This window comes from Tiliqua scincoides, chromosome 8 (genome assembly GCF_035046505.1).
Source record: "Tiliqua scincoides isolate rTilSci1 chromosome 8, rTilSci1.hap2, whole genome shotgun sequence".
Classification (NCBI taxonomy): domain Eukaryota; kingdom Metazoa; phylum Chordata; class Lepidosauria; order Squamata; family Scincidae; genus Tiliqua; species Tiliqua scincoides.
In genome coordinates, this window is record NC_089828.1 from 15301506 (window position 1) to 15324054 (window position 22549).

The 22549-nt window shown below is 44.1% G+C and overlaps 1 protein-coding gene across 1 annotated transcript in view; it reads right to left on the reverse strand.

The window, feature by feature from the left end:
• Positions 1-22549, reverse strand: part of ATOSA (atos homolog A) — a 61108-nt gene that overhangs the window by 14743 nt on the left and 23816 nt on the right. The window contains exons 2-6 of the mRNA XM_066635062.1: positions 9828-10012; positions 8144-8346; positions 7426-7551; positions 4346-6176; positions 2727-2837 (exon numbers count right to left, since the gene is read on the reverse strand). Of these exons, the coding sequence (XP_066491159.1) occupies positions 2727-2837; positions 4346-6176; positions 7426-7551; positions 8144-8346; positions 9828-10012 (2456 nt within the window). The remainder of the gene's footprint in view (positions 1-2726; positions 2838-4345; positions 6177-7425; positions 7552-8143; positions 8347-9827; positions 10013-22549) is intronic.

A 22549-nucleotide genomic window follows, 5' to 3' on the forward strand; every position in this document is an offset into this window, starting at 1 on the left:
TTAGCTCCATGCAAATCCTTCTACAGGGGTGTGCTGTTTCTGCAGCAGATTGCATCACACCATCAACATTTTAATTGGTATAATATAGTTAATATTCATTTATGCATTTTAGCTTTATATAAATTATAATTAGACATACATACATCATGACCATTCATTGATATATATTGTTGAAGGAATAGTTTCATTGATGCATTTTTATCTGTCATTTGCCAAGGCAGAAAGTCATCTGTGGGTGCAGACTGCCTCCCATCACTAAAATTAACTAGGGTATATGCATGACTTTTAAGCATAGGTAACTCTCTGGGAAGCATGAATAGGGTTACCAGATCCAAAGGGGGCCAGAGCACCCTACACCTTTAACCATTGTATAAAGGGAATCTTGACAGGTGCAGCTTTTAAACCCTTCCATGTTGAGCTGCACCTGCCAAAATTCCCTCTTCTATACAATGGTTAAAGGTATAGGCACTCTGTCCCACTTTGTATCTGGTAACCCAATGCTATTCAAACTGGGGCATCGTGATGCCCCAGCCTGAGGACCCTGGTCTCTACCCCTTAAGGGGCTGGGGCAGCCTAGAGGTGGGGGGAAGGCAGCAGTGCGATCCCCAGGATCGCGCCGCTCATGGGGCTGCAGGGGCTTGGGTGCACTTACCCAAGCCTCCTGCAGCCTCCCCGGGGTGCGGGGAGCCCCGCGCGACTCCTGGCAGGGCTCCCCGCAGCAGGAAAAGTAGATGCGGAGCGATCGCGCTCCACTTCCACTTTAGCAGGGGCAGGGCGTGATCACTCCACATCCACTTTCCCTGCTATGGGGAGCCCTGCCAGAAGTCGCGCCAGGCTCCCCGCACCCTGGGGATCATGCCACTGCCTTCCCCCACCCCCACTGCCTCCTCCCCCTGCCCCTGCAAAGACTTACTGGCTCTCAAACTCTCCCAGAGAGTTTGAGAACCACTGTGGTAACCTTTGGATGAAGGCAATTAGGCCAAGCTAATTCTACATGTTCTATATCAAACAATCATGGCACTGTCACCTCTGAAAGCAAACACAGTATTTGGATATAGGCAGGGAGAACCAATCAGATGTTCCTCCTTCCCTTCACTCTTGACCTACATGTGATCAGTACCATTCAGGCCAGGGGTGCCCAAACCCTGGCCCTGGGGCCACTTGCGGCCCTCGAAGACTGTCAATGCGGCCCTCAGGGTGTCCCAAGTGTCCAATGAGCCTCTGGCCCTCCGGAGATTTGTTAGAGCCCGCACTGGCCCAACACAACTGCTTTCAGCGTGAGGGCAACTGTTTGACCTCTTGCATGAGCTGTGGGATGAGGGCTCCCTCCACTGCTTGCAGCAGCAAATGAAAGACCTGCCTTGCTTTGTGCAAGGTCTTTTATAGGTCTTGAGCTATTGCAAGACCTTCATTCATTCATATAAGTTCATCTTCAACATATCCATTTATGTAAACTTATGTAAATTTATTCAAATTTTAAATGTAAAGTCATTCTTTTTTTCTCCAGCCCCCGTCAGAGTGTCAGAGAGATGATGTGGCCCTCCTGACAAAAACTTTGGACACCCCTGATTTAGGCCAATCACATCAACAGTATATTTTGCAAGAAAATCCTTGAGTGCAGTGGCAGGTGTGCAACTTACTGCTGCTCATGAGGATCTATGGATCAGGACCGGAATCTACCAAGAAATGAGGACTTCTGGACTTCATGAGACTTAATAAGTCACATTTCAAAATGCTTTTGACTGCATTCTGGAAGAAAGTACATGAGTCTACCTTCCACAAGAGAGAATAATTGTCCTGGGGATCACTTACCAAGGTGCAGCCCCAGTCTGCAAGATAGCCACTGGCCAGGGAAAGAGCCACCATGAGCCTGCAAGAGACTGCCAGCTTAGCCTCAAACAATCTCACATGGGTGAGATTGGACCAGCCTGACTACCATGGCCACTACACCATAGGACATAGGCCAACCCATGAGGCAAGCAAAGCTCAGGGAGGAGAATGGAGACCTCTAGCCTGCTGCTCCTGGCATGTACAGTATTGGGAAGAAACAGCCCCACTTGCGCACACACAAAGCCGGGCAGACAACAATAGAGGGCCGCAGCTGACGGCCCCAATACGCAGATCTCAGGAGAATGGGTCGGAAGAAGGGAAAATGGGAAAGACAGAGAGAGGCACTTTAAGAGAGGAGAGGAAGCAGGAAGAGGCATGTCCAACTATTCCGCAGGGGGGATATAGACACCTTAATGTGGCCAATGAGAACAGTCTCCACCAGGAGGGCAGATAGGCTGCCAGGCTATGTGGAACTCTGTTGGCCAGCCCTTTGACAGGAGGAGAAGCCCCGGAGGAGGAGATTAGGATGGAGAGCAACCTGCTCCCCAAAGGCATTTTCTGAGGCCTTGCAAGTCGGGGTTTGCACCAAGAGATGAGAGCCTTAGGACCTCTGGCAAGCTGAAGGGAGGTGGGAAAGCGAAGTCAGCTCAGACTGAACTCCCTCAGAGGCCAAGCCCCTGCCCTTGGCAGAAAATTGGACAATAATAATCGTTAGTCTCTTCATGTGGATATAACTCCCAATATTGATGTTTGGTTTTTAAAACACACACTTTGCAAATAAAATAACGTGCCATAGAAAAAGAAAAAATAAAAGTAACCCAAAAAAGCACCTGTTTTCTTCCTATCCGCAACAAAAAAGGGGGGGAAGGGAAACAAACTGTACAATAGCAACTTACAGGACTTGAAAGCAGAGGCAATCCAGTTCGAGGATGGAAAGCCTTAGTAGAAGTCCGATTCAGATGTTGACAATAATTTTTTTGCCACACATGTTTCAGTGGTATTGTTCTCTGTGCAGAGAAAGAAAGAAAAAGTTATTTAATAAGAAACTAAACTAGCTACAACTCAGTCATCCTGAGATCACATCTGCACAGTAATTTCTCATGGTTAAATTTTCATTCTTGGCATATGCAATTTTTGTGATTCACAAAGTAGTAGGGGTTTTGATCCACACTGGTTTCTCATCTGCCTGACCTACAAGTGGTAGATCTAGCACAAATTCTGCTTTTAGTGTAGCACCGAAAGAGGATATCTGTGCGCAATTTTCTAACAGCAGTGCGATGTGGGATGGAGAGCTTTTCCATACTTCAGTAGCATCGCTAAGGGGGAACACGGGTCCATTTTTCTGGGTGGTGGCCAGCATGTACCCGATACTGCAGCTTGCAGGAGGAGGCAGCAGCAACAGGTACTTGGGGGTCAAATTGAGGGCACAAGCAGGTAGGAGCTGGTGCTGGGGGGAGGTGATGAGTGGTTAAAGACTGTGTTCACTGCTCTGCGGTCTCTTGCAAAAGTGCCTCTTTCCCTCTGAAAAAATCCTCTGGAGAAGACAGCACTTTTTGCAAGAGGTAGTGAAGGCGGGCACAGTCTCTGGTCGCTCACCACTCCTTGCTCCGGGGGCGATGGAAGGGCAAGTTGGGGGGCTGGGGGAGGCAGCAGAGTGAGAGGACAGCAAGCAACTTGGGTGGTAGACTTTTTTTCCATTTTTCACTTATTTTGAAAAGCATGGGTATGATGTCAAGCCCAGAAGCGACATCACTTCCAGGAGTGATATCACTTCTGTGTCATCATTTTAAGCTCAGCCCCAGGCTCCACAAGCATCAGCTATGCCACTACCATGCTTCCAGTTTAGTGCTAACATACTGAACTAAACGTAGACACAGAAACTCCTTTGCAGTTGTGCCTTCAGCAGCTCACCTTAAGATTACATCTTGCTTAAATCATGAAGTTGTCAAACTACAGTTTATAAAGAAACACATTTACATTTTCGGAGTAGTTGGTGCAAGCTGACCTGCTTTTTACTCACTCCACTAACATATAGGCATTGTTTGTTTATAAAACCCAACACCTTATGGAGCATAGGGCCCGTAGCTGCCAAATCAAAGTTAAGGGACACTGCGGGGATCAGGTGCTTTCCTTAAAGAACTGGGACGTCCTTTCTGTTTACAGCTCTTTGCTGCTTTGGGAAGAATGAATAATCTTTGAGAATAAGCCATAGTGGTCAATCAGAGCTCTGGCAGTAAACTTTCAATCTGTATTACCAAACAGCATAAAGAACCTACAGGAATTAATCTTCACAAGCAAGAGTACAGCATAATATGCTTTTGACTGAAAGACCATCAAGTGCAAGGATTTCAGCTGACTCACAAAACATTAACCTGCTCCCCCAAAAGCAGCTGTATCCTGTTGGCAGCAACAGGGAAAAGAGGGACTTTTTGGTTTGTTTTAAGAACCAACCCGAGCACTTTTGAGGGACTTGTGGAGAAGAAATGAAATGATTGATATGTTAAATATCACTTACTAGCAGTTCTGAATTCTTTTTTTGTTCACACAGAGCTGAACAGTCTTCCACCAGCTTCTTCGGATAACGTTTTTGTACTTCATAGCCTGTCGGGTCTTCATTCTCATCATGTGCATTTTTTACTTTATCTTGCTTATTTTTGCATTTGAAACTTTCATGGTCTTTATGTAAATAGTTTTCGATACTAGTGAGTTGGGAGTTTTGTTCACAAATATTTGGTTTGGAGTCTCTGTTTAAACGCTTAAACTCATTTTTGTGCACACTGTCAGGTGTCTGCATCACAGTCACTTTGATATTTTCAAGTATTTTGGACTGATCCAACTCTGGATTATTTAAACAGTCTGTGTTGCTGTTTTCACTAGCAACTGTTCGGTCCTTAGGTTTATCTGTGCAAATTGGTTCTTCACCACTGTTGAAATGTGAACACTGCTTGCTAACACCTTTCTTTACTACTTGAGACTTGTGGGGACAACCACAAAGTACTGGTTCCAATTTGTCTGTGAATTCCAATTTATAATCTTCTTTGCTATATGCCTGGTTCATACATGTCAATGGGCTTTTATCTCTATTGGTAGGAGATTGCTGAAATGTTTTTTGGACTACTTCACTGGGCTCTGCTAGCAGTAGTTTTCTTCTTGCTTGGGATTTTGGAGATCCCTTCAATTCAGCTTCATATCTCAAGGAGTTAAAAGGGGTTGCTGGTATTTTGCTCTTTGTTTTTTGGTTGTCTTCCAATAAAGCCAATTTTGAGTTATTGAAGAAATCTGAAGAATTGTCCTTGCCTTTCTTCAGCAAGTTGTCATCTTCGCAAGAACCATGAAAAACCTTTGGATTAACTGGACTAGTTTCATGAACATTAAACACAGGATGAGAAACAGGTGGTATAGGTGGATCACAGTGACTCAGACGTTGGGCAATTCTTGCTATTACTTCCTGCCGCTCTTGAAGTAAAGAGCTTATCAGCGGGTTTGTTTCTGCTATAGTTTGGCGGGAGGACTGGTTCATTGGGAGATGGGAATCAGACAATGGAACTTCTGGAATTACTCGGGCTTTTCCTAAATTGCTGTTTTCTGATGACATAAGATCTGAGTTAACAGCAGAACTAGAGGACAGTTCCTTTCCTTTCTTCAGCAAGTTCTCATCTTCAAATGCACTCCGTATAACTTTTGAATTAACCAAACCTGGTTCATTTGTGTTGAATGGCCGCCCCATGACCGGTGAAGTTGCTGGATCACAGTGAATCAAATGTTGGGCAATTCTTGCTATTATTTCATGCCTCTCTTGGAGAAGAGAACCAATCAAAGGCATAGATTCTCCTAATGATTGACGGGAAGAATAGCCATTATGTTGATGGGAGTCTGCTAAACAGACAGATTTTAAAGTTCTCTCTGATGTTTCTTGAGAAAACTTTTTGCTGTCAATAGAAGCTGTATAGCACTGAACTTTAGGCTGTGATGCCCCGAAGTCAGAAACTACTCCAGGTGATGGATAGAGTTTCAGGTCTTTAACAGATGTACTGAACTCAGGGCCTTTTTTTGCACTGTCAGCCCACACCAGTTTGTTGCACAAGCGTTGCGAAGTGAATACATTACATTGCTCTGCCTTGATGGAATCACAGTGCTGATGTACATTACGCTCCTCTATTCTCTTTTCATAAAAGCCAAGATGGGAATGAATACTGCAGGTTAGGACTGGATAGTTAGATTGTCTCGGCAATGACTGAACACTGACTTTCAAGGCCACATTGTGAGAAACATTAGGAACAGGGAAGAAATGCTCAGTTGGTGTTTGAGAAAATGTCCACTGCAAATCTACATGTGCAGCACTCACTCTGAAAAATAAACAAAGGTACACAGAAGCTTTACTGCAGAGTCTCTTCTTTGTATATACCATTAGGTACAGTTACTGTCTGATTCCCTAAGACTTCAGCACAGAGCAAGTTATAAACAAAAATTTTTTAAAAATATCCTACATATATTTTAGGGCACAATCTCACCCTTCATTGGGCTGGCACAAGTCCCTTGCACTGGCCCAGAGATGTCACAAAAGTGCCATAAGGCACTTCACATCACCTCAAGAGTGAGGAGGCCACCTCCAGTGTCATTGTGCCAATGGAGAGGTGAGTTCATGCCGGCCATCTCAGGCCAGCACTGGAGTCTGGGGAGGGTGGAACAGAGGAGTTCTGGGGCAGGGGAAGGGCGTGCAGGTAGCACAGAGCTGAGCGGGTGTGGAGCCAGGATCCAGCACTTATATACAAGGATCCTTACCCCACTTCCAGGTGACCTGGCACAGTACCAGGCTGCTCAGACCTGCGCCATCTCTTTGGTGGCACAGATCTGAGCAGCCCCATTGGGGCTGCTGCTGTGTTACCCAGGAGCTGGTCTGCCCATTCCAGAGCAGGTTAGAATTTGGCTGCTTAAGATTTAAAAACTAAGAGTGCAATCCTAACCGTGCACTCAGTTGGAATAAGTTCCTTATGCTGGCCCAGGAGCGTCACGAATGTGCCCTAAAGCACATTTACAACTACTCCCGATACATCAGCACATAGATGTGAAGTAGCATGTAGAGATCTCATCCAGCCTCTGCACTGCCGAAAACAAGTAAGGCTGAGCTGGGCAAGGGTGGCCAGCATGGGTGGTTGGGAGAGTGGCAGGAGGGGTTTCGGGGAGGGGAGGGCAGACCAGGCCCAGGAGGGGGTGGGGCTGACCTGGGCAACCTAGGCCATATCCTAACCCCCCTCCCAGCTAGCCTGGTGTTACACAGGCTGCTCGGATTTGCACCTGCAATTTCACTGGTGTAGATCCAAGTAGCTTCATGGGGTGGCCGCCGCACTAAAAGGGGTAAGGGGAATAAATCCCCTTATTTCAAGTTGTGCAGCAGTCACCTCCTACCCTGCACTGGATATGGCACAGGCCAGTTGGCCTGCCTATTCCAGGATATGATTGGACTGTAATTATCTCCAAATTAGCTCAGAATGAAGCCACAGGTTAAAAGAAAGCAAGATCAACCATGTAAAGGTATTTTTCCCCAGTTACCTGGCATCTGCTGAAAACAAATGGTAATTTCTGCTTGAGACCTACCTGTAAAGAATGTTACGAGGGACTGCTCCATGTGAAACACTCAACCAAGCACTTAACTGAGAAAAGAACACAAAAGAGCGGACAGCCAATAAGAGGGTCTTCTCTTCAATAAATCGATCACCACTTCTAAAAATAAATCAGAAGAAAAAAACAGATTCTTGTGAAAAATATGCCAACACCACAACAGGGTAGTTAAACTCTAATGTAGTTATTCAAAAATAAGAGACAATAAGGCCCCCCACCCCTTAACAACTACTTTTCTTGCAAGAATTTCTTCTCTAATTTCCAAGTTCAAAGTTTTCAAAATCCTGCATAGTTAAAAGCCACACAAGGACAGCAAGTTAAATTAAGAGCATTAAACAGCAGAATTAAGTTTAATAAATAAAATTAAGCTTCTTTTCTGATTTCCAGTGCTCCCACAATGTATTTTAAGAGTAAACATATTAATGTAAAATTAGGCATATATGTTTGATGAAGATATTCAGAGTAGATTATATTGGTTATCATCTTACGGATTTACTTACATCTCCCCAAGCAAGTATTAAGCCATCACCTTACATAGCTGGAATGTGCCACTTTACATGGCCAATGTAAATTTATATATAATATTTTCTTTGCCATAAAACAAAATGGAACTAAAACCCCACTCCAACCTAAATCCCTACCTCCAGTCTGTTCTGGAGGTAAGCGGTCTTCAAGACCTCATACATAAACTTACTGTCGTGGAACTGGCTCCAAAATCCATCTTTCTAGTAACAGTGCATCTTGTTTGATTGCAGGATCATTTAAGTCATTCCCTTCTGTGGTGGGCCCTTCATCACTATAGCAACAGTCTGGAAGCAACATCACTTCAACCATGATAGGGATATTATTTTTCCACAGAGATGTAACCTCGGCCCTAGTGCGTCTAGCTTGACGGCACTTGAACAAAAGAATCAGACAACGCAATATTAGATTTGAATCTTCTTCTTGTGTCCAAACAATATAAAAGAGTATTGGCTCATTTGCAATTGTGTGTGTGTGTCTGCACATGTGGCTCTACCTCAGTACAAACCCCCTAATCCAGGGGTGTCAAACATAAGGCCCCGGGGGCCGGATGTGGCCCGTAGAAGCTTTTTATCCAGCTCTCAGCTGCTGAGCAGTGCTGAGGTGTTACTGCTAAAATGGCAGCCCCCATGAAAATTGGGCTCTCCCATATCTTGAAATATGATCAAGATTTGCACGTCTTATCTTCTGTCATTTACAGTTAATGAATTCCTAAGTGAGAAAAAGTGCTTGTTTTTGGTTATGAGTTGTTTAATGACATCACTTCCTGCCCAATGACATCACTTCCTGCCCTCCGCAGGCATCATGTTTGCCATTAGGCCCTCTGTATGAAATGAGTTTGACACCCCTGCCCTAAACAGTCTTCAAATTTGTACAGTTGGTGCAATTAAATATGCTGCATTCTATGACCAATGCTAACCATTAAGATAGTGTGGCCAGCTCTATGTCCAAATGCTGTGACTGACCTAGGAGGTGGCCCATCAATGACAGACTAGACCAGGGGTGCCCAAACCCCAGCCCTGGGGCCACTTGCGGCCCTCAAGGACTCCAAATGCGGCCCTCAGGGAGCCCCCAGTCTCCAATGAGCCTCTGGCCCTCCAGAAATTTGCTGGAGCCCGCACTAGCCCGACGCAACTGCTCTCAGCGTGAGGGCGACTGTTTGACCTCTTGCATGAGCTGTGGGATGAAGGCTCCCTCCACTGCTTGCTGTTTCACGTCTGTGATGCAGTAGTGGCAGCAAAGGAAAGGCCAGCCTTGCTTTGTGCAAGGCCTTTTATAGGTCTTGAGATATTGCAAGACCTTCATTCATTCATATAAGTTCATCTTTAACATTCATTTATATAAACGTGTGTAAATTTATTCAAATTTTAAATGTAAATTAATTCTTTTTTCCCTGGCCCCAGAAACAGTGTCAGAGAGATGATGTGGTCCTCCTGCCAAAAACTTTGGACACCCCTAGACTAGACAATTCTAAATACTGTATCCCTCTATGCTGTCCTAATTCTCTTTCAGTTTCTGGTAACCCAACCATTTCCATCCCCAACAGCTTTTTTACGTTTAGGACAACAGTACAAGATTTCTCTTTTGGAAGTTGGAGGAAAATCAATCCTTCCAAGCATCCAGAAGTCCCACCTATTAAAGAGGGTCAAACATATTTTGATAATGGCAATGATTTTCATACTGTTCTGCCTTAAAGTAACAAGCATATTTTAGCCTATTATAGAACAAACATTGAAAAAAATTCAGCTCTGTAAAACATAAAAATGCTGGCTTTTTTGAAACGTTAGATGCTACATCACAGTACTAACATTTGCTAACTTACTAGTTCAGATGGCAAAGCAGTCAACCATTCGTACCTGGGCCAGTTGGTCACTGCATTCATGCTTCCTTATTACTGGCTGGCTTGATTGAGCTGGAGGGCAGTGGAGGCCTTCAGTTCTACCCTTAACAGAATATTCTGGTGTTCTGCCTTCAGTTATCAGCAAGGCCAAGTTGACGAGGAACTCCTCAGCTTCATATTCAAAGTATTCATCTAAAGTATCTGAGAGACACCAAAGCATTCACTTATATAAGTGTACAAACACAACCCAAAAAAGTTAGCACAAATACTTAAGTTACTTCAACAAAATTCAGCCATCCCTCAACACGAGGACTGAATTTTAGTGAACAAAATTGAAACAGCCAAAACAAATCTTCCAAACTGGCAACAGCAGAATTTATTTTAGCAACACAAGGCAAGGTTAGAAAAGCAAGCAGGTTTTGAGTAGTTTTCCTAGAATACGTCTCTGTTGCCTACATTTCAAAAGCATACAGCATGTATACATTTGTGACACTTGCATACCTTGTGTCATCTTGCCTTCTAAAGGGAAGACATCTGGTTTAAAACCCACATTTAATGCTTTCTCTGAAGTCTTTGTTGGACAACAAAAACTAACATGCACATCTTAATTTTAAAAAGTGTTTCAAGCTACTGTTTCATAATTTGACTATGAACATTGTCAAGGCTCAGATTTGCAACAAATCAATGTCAAGGTTCTGCTTTAAGTCTAGGAGGCACTAGAATTTGGCACTATTCAGAACATAATGATCTTCAATATCCCTTGAGCCAATATAGTTGTATTCTGTCTCAAAAACTATTCTGCAAGAAGCTTTGAAGTGCTTGCACTTTGCCCAGATATGATCATTCAAAAACACAGCTTATAATAATGGACACCTCTTGTGTCAAGCAAGCTTTACAAGGAACAGAGTATTCATTGTTATAGTACAAGTTCAGCTTAAAATAGTATAAAGAATTAAAATTCAGCAGCCCTCAGTAGATAAAGCAGCAGCTGGCAGTGCTCTTCATAAATTACACTAAGATACTTGATTCCAGCAGATGCATAATGTAACAAATTCCCTTGTTTTATGTTTCTATCACACAACCCCCCCCCCCCCATTGTGAAGCACTGCAGGCCTCATTTTCATTCTGCTTCTGAGGCACTGAGTCCAAGCATTTCAAACAATTACAACATTTAAATGTAAGTTTATGATTAACAATGGTTTAATTATAGAAATGGGAACACCCATCTGCCCCCTATGTAGACAGAATTACCAACAGTTATATCCTACCCCCCTCCCCAAAGAAATTCAGTGCAGAATACTAGGTTCCACCTTTCATCCTCACAACAACATTGTGAGATTGAGGTTCAAATGAGAAAGTGAGAGACACCCTAGCCCAAGGTCACCTTCTGAATTGTTGGCTGATGAGGGTTTGAACCAACTGAGGCAGCAAGCAAAAGTCAGGTATCATGGCAAGACAATTTCATTTTTAGGTGGGGAACTGAGGAATCAAATTACAGTGGTGTAAACACTAAGCTGTAGATTTGGCAGAACAAATCAAAATTGACAGATATGTGAATATTTGTCTAGTATTCCCATGATTCACATCAATTACTATTTTATACGCATGTAGTGTAGAAGAAATAGGTTTCCAGCATACTGGATTAAGCTAATGCTCAATGCCATAAGAGAACAGGTATTTGTTACCTAGTCAAAGGGTTAACATTTTAATACTAGTATGCATGCAAAATAGCATAAATTCAGAGATCAATTTTTTTTTTTAGAGTCCAGTGCTTGCCTATCATCACAAAATTCAGGCCACACACACTAGCTGGCCACTGTACTTGCAGTGTTGCAGAAAGAGGCAGGCCACAAGATTTAGTAAGCATCCCTGTCTATTGGTAGCTCAGCTGGAAATTTGAAAGTACATCATGAAATAATCTGTCCAATGTTGTTTTATGTACAAGAAAGATGCATTTTAAATCAAAAGAATGTATCTTCTGAATCAAAGTGGATATTGTATTATCACAGAGATACTAGAGGCATTTAAGCTGCATCCAAAACACATCTTTATTAAACACCACTTGATCCGGAATTTAGTGCGAAACTAGAAGTGTAGGAAATTGAATCCAAAAAAGGAGGTACAGTACAGAGTTATGCAAAGGGGTTGCTGGCCAACTCCCAAGCAATTCCTTGTTCAGATGTACCACCTGTGGTAGCCTACTATGTATTAACCTATTAGACCAGGGGTGCCCAAACCCTGGCCCTGGGGCCACTTGCGGCCCTCGAGGACTCCAAATGCAGCCCTCAGGGACACTCCAGTCTCCAATGAGCCTCTGGCCCTCCGGAAACTTGCTGGGCCCATGTTGGCTCAACGCAACTGCTCTCAGCATGAGGGGGACTGTTTGACCTCTCGCGTTAGCTATGGGATGAGGGCTCCCTCCACTGCTTGGTGTTCACATCTGTGACGCAGTAGCAGCAGCAAAGAAAAGGCCAGCCTTGCTTTGTGCAAGGCTTTTTATAGGCCTAGAGCTATTGCAAGACCTTCATTCATTCATATAAGTTCCACCTCTAGTATATTAATTTATGTAAACTTATGTAAATTTATTCAAATTTTAAATGTAAATTAATTCTTTTTTTCCCCGGCCCCAAACACAGTGTCAGAGAGATGATGTGGCCCTCCTGCTGAAAACTTTGGACACCCCTGTATTAGACTATGTAGCCAGTAGTAGGGTATTTGCATCCTGGATGACTGTGTTCTGATCAAATGTGTCCCTGTCATTGGCATTCGTAGACCTTTGTGTCTGGTTTTTTTTTTTTAATTGAGTCCCCAGTTTTGCATTCCATTATAATGGGGCAACAAACGAACTATAACTGGGAAACAAACCCCACATTATATATCACAAGCCTCTTATCCCAGGCCTAACCCTACCTTTGTGTTTTAAAAATTAAAAAGTACATGTGATATACATATACTGGGACACAAGTATCCGGAACACCAAAAAAGGGATACAAATGTCCAATACCAGGACTCATTTGAGTAGGACACAGTTGCCCAGGACCCAATGATCCTGTCACTGTATTAGCCTACTATGCGAACTGGCAGAGATTAAATCGCATCAGTCCCCACGTGACTTGCAAGCATCAGGGATGCTAAATCAGCATACCAGACATATGAACAGAAAGTCAGATGGAGAAACCAGGTTGCTAGATGTAGAAGGCTACCTCTCAGTTTTAATGAGAGCCCAGCTTTCAGAGTAGAGACATAGGGAAAGAAATACCACTACAATTTTCTTTCTGTTTAGGTTGGCTACAGCGCTAGCCAAATGTTTAGCATGGTTTTATTTTGATGCAATAACATACAAGTGAGCTCTGACCATTAATAGGTTTGATTCAGCCCAGCACTGTGATAGCTCAATAATTCCACTGAGTTGCATGCCTGTAAGTTAGAGGGGCATGAGACCTTCTACCCTACAGCTTCTCCAAATATCACATCACAGCACGAAATGCAGCAAGGAGGTATATACTCGTCATTCTGACATCATATGTGCTGCCTGCATAAAGATAAAAACTGTATGTACTCCTTAAGCAATGAGAGTAGTCAGTGCAAGTCCTCCAAAGATCTGGGGCTCTCTGGTTAAATGCAGTCACATGTGATGTCTCATTATCATCATAATCCCTCAAAGAATACAGAACTGAACTGACACATCAAAAAGCTTCCAAAGGCAAATGTAAGCTCAACTGGCCGGTGTACTCACTATCGATATCAGGACTGTACAATTCATGGCCAGTCATGCTGAATTCAGCCTGTTTGAGGACCCTGCCTCCCATTTTTACAGTCCCAAAGAAGGGCTGGTGGTCTTCCTTCAATGTGGTCGATCGAGCCATGTAAGTAATTCTGTGGACTCAGACACTGTTCTTATTTAAGTTGAATGCTGCTGCTACCTCCTTTAGAGGGAATATTTAGAGGATGATGTCTCTTCTCCCATTTTTCAAATCGTCCCCTAACTTATCTGTCTCTCCCACCAACTATAATGAACAGAAGCAAGCAGGTGGAAGTCAGTAAGAGAAGCATACCATCTACAATTTGATTTCCACAATCTCTCCTAGTTTGTTTTTTAATCCTTTCTAGATTTCACCGCCTAATGTGACTGTCAGGGCAAGACAGCCATAGCCCTATCTTCTGTTCTCCAGAGATAGGGAACCACGTTAGTTGTCAGTCTAGAAAAATTATCAGGAGGGAGAAAGACAGTCAGTGCTGCCATTAGCTATTTTCCATTCTTCTGCATAGATCCATGCCTCATTCATACATGTGAAAACAAAATAGGGTGTGAGACAAGTCATGATAGAACAAGATCCTCCGCAAATCAAGAAACTTTGTGTGAACTTCCTTTTCCCAGTATAATACAATGTTTCTTCACTGCACAGACCAATTCTGGTTCCAGTCCAAATTTGGGAGTAGACTGTGGAGTGCAGCACTTTGCTACTTCCCCTTCCCAAGGAGCACAGAATGCTCCCTTGTAACAGAAGCCAAGGCTGAACTGTTCCGAGAGTTAGTAGAGAAAGCAGTACAAAGTTTGCACTAAGCAAACTAAATTAAACAAAAGCACATAGGTTTGCTTGCTTCACTGAATAAAATATTGGGTAAGTCTTCTTGCCCTACCCAAAAAGTTCACTATCATCTCATCTGTAGGCTCAGAGGTTGACAGTATTTTGTAATGCAAGATAGAAAAAAACATTTGTAAAATAAGGGAGGAAATCATTGCAAAGTTAGTCAAGGTTCCTGTAAAGAGAGATGGGATGACTGGAGGGATATGTAAAACTTATGAAGTAGTTTTGGCACTTGTCAAAATATAGGATTCTAAAATTTCTCATTAAATGACACACCATTTAAATTTTTAAAAAACTGTAGACACACAAAGTGTAAGGTTGGACAGATCTGGATTTTTCTCTCAGGTTTCAGTTTTGTAACATTTAATACAGGCTGACAATGTTTTCCCACCTTATTCTTTTGGAATATGAAACCCAGATGGATTTTCGAGGAACATTCTGGGGGCAGGAGAGGACACAGCACTGGTTTGTTGTTGAAAGGAACTAGATTTTGATCCACTACTGGAAGGTGCTGGTTAGGAGCTTAGCTTAGGCAAAAATACCATTGTTTAGTAATCAAGGCATTAGGCATGCCAAGTCCCAGAGTATGATCAGCTATAATTGCTGAAACTTGAGAAGTTCTATTTTAAAAAATTATGTAATTTTAGACTATCAGTAAACATATACAAGTTCAACACAGTATCATTTTGCACCACTTAAGGTTATATCTCAGCATGGAGACTCTTAAATATAACACAAAAATAATTTCAGTAAAACACACAGTAAGATTAATTATGACTGATTATTACAGATGGAGTTTAACAACTTGACTTAGATAAAACCATTCTGGCAACACTGTAATATGTATATGATTCTAAAAACAGCCTTGTCCTTTTTTGGTTCAAGTGAAAACTATAGGCTCTCAATGATCAAGACAGCTATATATGGCTGTAACTGTAAGCATATTACTTGCCTGAATACTCCATAGTCAATGACACTTCCTTCAGGTAAACATGCCTAGGACTGAAATGTAATGAACCTAAATTTTAAAGCAGGAGACAAGGAGAAACTTTGTACCAAAACTACTTAACCAATGTCATATATTTGGTACTTAACTACATTTATACCCTGGATTTCTTCTAAGGAGAGATATGATAGTCATCTTTATGTACATGGAACATGTTCACACAGAAGAAGAGAGGGGAGAACTTTTTCTCTGTGGCTTCCGATAGCACAACTAGAACCCATGAGCTGAAACTACAGGGAAGTAAGTGTAGGCTAAACATTAAGAAGAATTTCCTAACTAAGGCTGCAATCCTATTCATACTTACCTGGGAGTAAGCCCAACAGTGTACCCGAGGGCTTTGGGGCCCCAGGCAGCAACAGTGAGATGTCATGTGATGTCACACAACATAATGATGTCATGTGACATCACTTCCAGATAGCACCAGGAGCGCACACCAAACGCTGCTGTGATCTCCCAGGTGGCAAGCCCTCCAATCACTCCCAAACTCAGGAAGCTACAGGAGCATGCTCACAGCAATGCCTGATGTGAAATAGCGCCAGCTGCTGTGAGCATCCAGGCGGGCAAGTGCTTCCCTCACTGCCTGACCTGGGAAGCAAGGAGAGTGCACTTGCTCACATTCAGAGACAGTGGCACCTAGGGCTTCAAATGGCACCCAGGGCTCATGCCCTGACTTGCCATACACCGAATATGCCACTCAGTGTCCCATTGGCTATAAGGGGATTTACTTCCGAGTATACATGCATAGGATTGGGCTCCAAGAACAATCCAAATATAGAATAGTCTGCAGTTGTGTAGTAATAACGGGCTCTGCCTTGCTGAAGGTTTTCGAACAAACAGAGGATGAATGGTCACCTATCACAGATGCTGTAGCAGTTTTCTGCAGTGAGCAAGGGATTGGGTTACTGGATCACTGCCATCCCAAGAAGGGCGCAAGCCTGAGGCAAGTTAACCAGTGCAGCCCCCCCCCCCCAATTATGGTCATATGTTGGTAATGAAAGCATGGAGCTTAGTGGGGCCACCCCAGTTGCCTGACCTAAGGGACACTCTGCCTCCAAGTCTCCTTCCAACTCTAGCAATCTGTTATTCTGCTCCAAGGAAACCACTTCCAGGGGCACAGCTATGTTAGTTGCCTTTGCAGCAACTTAAGACTACCCATTTTGGCAAAAGCTTTGCATCTAATGAAGTAGACTGACTACTTTGAAATAAAATGGTCAGACTTAAGATGGCACTGCTATTTTTAACTGCAAGGAGAACTCTGCACAACTTACAATGTAGAAAGTGTAAAATCCAGTTTTAAAAAACAGCATACACACAATTTTTTAAAGGAATATTTTCATTAAATTTAGGATTGCCCAATGCTGCAAAATGTGCAGGCTGATCTGCAATAGTCTCTTTGCTCAGCTCTGACCTAGTTTCACCCCTGTTATCCTACGGTGTTATCCCAGTAGCAAGCCTCTCCTGAGGGGAGGTTATTGTTGCATGAGTGTTTTGTAACAGCCTGTGCTGCATATTCTTGGAACATATTTTTTTAAGGGCCAGAATTCACAGTTCAAAATGCACAGCTCCAAGGTAACCCCACTAGTCTCTTCTGCAAGCAAAAAAGGTCAAACAGCTGCATGTGTTTTCAAATCAAGTGTCTTGTTTTTTCCACCCCTGAATTGAGAAAAAGAAATGAAATCCAATCATGCCTGAGGAGAGGGGGAAGTAGGGGCAAAATTCCCAAGGCTTGGGCTTCCAGGGGGCCCTAGCCATGACAAAACAAACTATACAGTACAGAACAAATTTATTACAAAATAAATGCGTGTATCTCAATCTCAATCTATCCAAGGCTGCGTTTCCACTACTGCTTTAAAGCAACTTTCAATGCACTTCTATTACCCCAATGCATTTAAGAAGGGGGGACAATCATACATCTTGCCCCAGGCCCAACACCAGCTCTCAGTGGCCCTGAACCCAATCACAATGTTGACATAAGAACTACTAATGAAGCAATATACAGAGAGGGAGAAAAGGCACTCGATTCCATTACAGCTCAAGCATGCTCTGCTCCCTGAAAAGGCGGAATATATGAGAAAGGAAATATTAACTCACAAACTAAGGCATAAATTTTTTCCCCTTGAAATACTTTGCACCAATGAAAGAATATTAATCTAGAAGGGGAAATGTAATGGCTGTGCTACAGAAGTCTTCAGGAAATATTTCTTCACCACATACTCTATATACGAGTAAAAATAGAATACACCAATACAATCCGATGAAAGAAGAAGAACTGTTTGAGGTCTGCAGTTCATCTCTCCATGCCATAATCATTTCTCAAGGTTTAACATGGAAAGGAACAACCCATGGGTAAAACTGGTTCTAAGGCCTTGCTCTTCAGAAACCCCATATCCACATCACAGACTCAGAATTTTGTTCTCTACCCTTAATCCATTCACACAGCAATATATTACATAAATTTGCATCCTAGTAACACAAATTTGTTTACTTCACATAATTTTGGCTGCAGGAGGAGTCAAGTGGTTTGGCATTAGTTCTATGACCGAATACAGGAGTGCCTTAGTATCCGTGGGGGTTCAGTTCCAGACCACCCCACAGTTGAAACTACAGGGAACAAGGAGCAACCCCTCTGGGGCTTCCCTGAGCCTCCCAATGCCTTTTAAGGCATTTAAAAGGTCATTTCTGTTTTGTTTTTTAAACCAGAAGTGACTTTTTACCCCAAGAGTCAGTGTGAGCCCAGCACATGGCCTCTGCTGGGCTCAGAAGACACTCCAGAGGCAAGGGGAGCACAACTCCCCTCAATTCTGGAGGGGGCATGCATGCAGGGGGCTGAACCCGATCTGCAAATACGTGAAACCGTGGACACGGGATCCACGGTTAAGGGTCCCCCCCCATACAGTGAAAACACTGTAAGAAAGAAAGGAACAATGACATGCTATTAGGTCAGTCAAGTGTTAAAGGAGAAAGTCAGGAATTGATAAGCCTTTTTTCTGCTTTTGATCCCATTCCCTAGTTACACCTGCATAAGCATTGAATGGTCACAACAAACTTCAGGTTGCTACAGTGCCTACAGGTGCCTACAAGTGCCTGAGCCAAAGTGCAGCTGCTAGCCCTTATCTTTGCTGTGAGCCATCCTGCCCTCCCAAACCTCCCTCAAATAAGAGAAGGGTGAGAGAAGGGAGGAACCCTATTCTCCTCAGTACAGCAGCAGCCCACTTCTCACTCCAGTAGCACTGCAAGAAGCAGGGGGGGAAGTTTTTCACCTGTTCCTCATGTGCTCTCTGCCTGCTTGGCTGAACAGAATAGGAAAGACAGGGGCACAGTAATCCTGCTCCTTACCTCCCCTTCCACACCATTTCCTTGTCTATTGTGCAGGACTTCATGTTGAAGAAGACCTGCACAACAGACAAGCAAGGAGGTAGCACTGAAGGGGTCATCGGTGTGGGTTCACCATGCCCTCCACTCCCTGTCTTCCTGGTTGCAATCAGGAAGGCAGAGATAGAGGAAGAGACATCTGCATAACCTTTTCGTCTCTTCTCCCTCCAGCAACACTGGAGAGAGAAAGGGGATGACACTGATCCATTCCTCTCCTTGCTCATTCTCAACAAGATGGAAGAGGATTGAAGTGCCAGCCAGTGCAGCTCCATCAGCAGCAGGCTGAAGAAGGGCATCAGATGGGTGTGCTAATCAGGTTGCCACTCCTTCCAAAGCACTGCTTAATGAGATGTTTTCAGGTTGTACCTTTAGTAAGCCAGGCTTTATGCTTGAATGCCCTCCATGGAGATAAAGCAGGGTAGAAATTTAGTAAAAAGGTAAATAAAGGTTATTTATTCAAGTTACAACTGCAGATATGATCTTCTTCATATAGCAAGACAACAGATGGCAATTTATTGTCTTAAGATTTCAAGAACCATTTGCTGATGGTATTTTAGATTTGGTTTGTTGTTTAACTTTCCATAACTCTGGAACTGAAAATGCAGCCACCTTGTCCTTACATAGCTAAACTAAACCAACCACAGCAAGCCCATTCCCGTGGGAGTAACAACTGACACCCAACAATTTTCCATTCAGACTGTGTTCATAAAGATTACAAGTGACCACTATATTATTATTATTATTTATTAATTTATATCCCGCCTTTATGCCCAAAGGGCACACAAGGCAGCTTACAGCAATTAATAATACAACATTAAAAACAATAATTAAAACAATTTACAAATAATTAAAAATCTAAAGAACAAACCCTGTGGATCCTCATATAAAAAAGCAAGAACGCCAGCCAGCCTGTCAACAATTAAAAGCTTTTTGAAATAAAAAGGTCTTCAGTCCACGCCGAAATGTTAGCAAAGAGGGAGCAGTTCTCAATTCTAAGGGGAGGGTATTCCAAAGTTCAGGGGCCACCACCAAGAAGGCCCTCTTCCTGGCTGCCGCCCCTCTCACATCTCTTGGTGGCGGCACAATCAGAAGGGGCCCCCCAGATGATCTAAGAGCCCGGGCAGGATTGTAAGGAAGGAGGTGGTCCCTCAGATACCCCGGACCTGAGCCGTAAAGGGCTTTAAAAATCAAAACTAGCACCTTGAATTGGACCCAGAACGGAACCGGCAGCCAGTGTAGCGGCCGAAGCAACAGCTCGACAGAGTCAAACAGACGTGCCCCAGCAACCACACGAGCAGCCGTGTTCTGTACTAGTTGTAATTTCCGGACCGTCTTCAAAGGCAGCCCCACATAGAGCGCATTGCAATAATCTAATCTAGATGTCACTAGGGCATGGGTTACTGTGGCCAGGTCCGCGCAGCTCAGGTACGGTCACAGCTGGCGAATCAGCCGAAGCTGAGCAAAGGCTCCCCTGGCCACCACCGCCACCTGGGACTCCAGGTGCAGCTGTGGATCCAGGAGAACCCCCAAGCTGCGGACCTGCTCCTTTAGAGGGAGTGCAACCCCATTCAGAACAGGACGATAGTCCAGTACCCGAGCTGTGGATTTCCGAACCAAGAGCACCTCTGTCTTATCCGGATTTAATTTCAGCTTGTTCGCCCACATCCAGCCCCTAACCGCCTCCAGACAATGATCTAGGACCCCAACCGCCTCCTCAGAATCAGGGGGAAAGGAGAGATAGAGCTGGGTGTCATCAGCATACTGATGGCAACCCACTCCAAACCCCTGGATGACCTCTCCCAGTGGCTTCATGTAGATGTTAAAAAGCATGGGGGATAAGATGGAACCCTGCGGCACCCCAAACCTAATAAGTCGGGGTGCTGAGCAGGTGTCCCCCAGCACCACCTTCTGGGATCTGTCAGCCAGGAAGGAGCGGAACCACTTCAAAACAGTGCCTCCAAGCCCCAACCCGGCCAGCCGACCCAGAAGGACACCATGGTCGATGGTGTCGAAGGCCGCTGAGAGGTCCAGCAGGATTAACAGGGTTGCACTCCCCCTGTCCATCCCCCGGCGAAGGTCATCCACCAAGGCAACTAAGGCAGTCTCCGTCCCGAACCCCGGCCTGAAGCCGAATTGGAATGGGTCCAGATAATCCGTTTCCTCCAGTACCCTCTGAAGCTGGGACGCCACCACCCGCTCAATCACCTTGCCCAGAAATGGGATATTTGAGACTGGCCGAAAGTTGTTTAAATTAGTGGGATCCAGGGAGAGCTTCTTCAGGAGGGGGCGAACCATCACCTGCAGGCGGGAGCACCCCCTCCCTCAGAGAGGAGTTCGCCACCCTCCCCGTCCACTCGGCCAGCCCTTCCCGGGCAGCCCTAATTAACCATGCTGGGCATGGGTCAAGCGGGCAAGCAGCAGGTCTCACACTCCAGAGAATCCTGTCCACATCCTCAGGCTCTACAAGCTGAAAAGAATCCCAAATAGCAGGATAGACACGTTCCCCGGGGACATCACTAGATATGCCCACAGCGGTGTCCAAGTCATGCCGAATCTGATCAACCTTCTCTGCAAAGTGTTCGTCACAGCGAGCCTCCACGTGCTCCTCCCCACCAGTAGGGGGGCCAGATGTAAAAGGCTACGGACCACACGAAAGAGCTCAGCTGGACGGTTCTCTGCAGATGCAATGGTGGCAGAGAGGTGCGCCCTTTTAGCTGCCACCACCGCCTTGGAGTAAGCTCTCAACTGGGCCCTAGCCCGTGTACGGTCATATTCGGTACGAGTCTTTCGCCACTGACGCTCTAGACGTCTGCCCTGCCGCTTCATCATTCGCAGCTCCTCGGAAAACCAAGGAGCTGCTCTGACTCTGCAACTGGGCAGAGGACGCTCGGGAGCGATCTCATCTAGGGCCCTGGCCATCTCCATATTCCAGAGATCGACCAGAGCGACGGGTGGGTCTCCAGCTCTGGCAGCAGGAAAATCCCCCAGAGCCCTCAGGAATCCATTTGGATCCATCCGCCTCCAAGGGCGGATCATAAAATGTGATCCCCCGCCATTGCATTTGGAATATGCATTACAAATGACTTTTGTGACACATTCTTCAGGGACAGCAACAATATCTGGTTGCCAAAAATTTACAGAGTACCTTTGCTCAAATTTGTAAAGTGCATATATTAAGAGAAAAGATTGCACAATGGCCTGAATATCATATACAATAAATGATTATGGCAAAATGCTTTGTGTATCACTACTCTAGTTGGAAACTTTCCTTTTTTTGCTGAATACATCAATGTTACATCAGTCCCTTAGTATCTACCACAACAACACTGACCCATTACACTTTAATACTTCAAGAAAAAATTGAAATCCATTGTTAAACCAACGCAAAATTGTTAATAGATAGAAATTGTTGAGACAACACCAACTCTTAGACATTACTCATGTGTCTTGAATAAAGACCAAGAAAGGCGGTATATAAATACCTGTATTATTATTATTATATTATTATTATTCTGCCCCACACTGTAAAGATGTGAATGACTTTTCATCTCTTAAAAATATTGTACCCTTAGACCTTGCCTTGCTTTGAAAGGTGTTTTTAGTGTACCTGCAAGCCAAACATTAAGGAAAGGTTGCGTACACAGATGCACGCAAACACAATGCATTGTTTTTTTCTTCCATGGAGTGAACCTCCTAGAGTCTATTCCTGCCCCTGCCATGACCATTGGGCAGACATACTTACCAGCACTTCTTCTGCCTCAATCAGGCTGT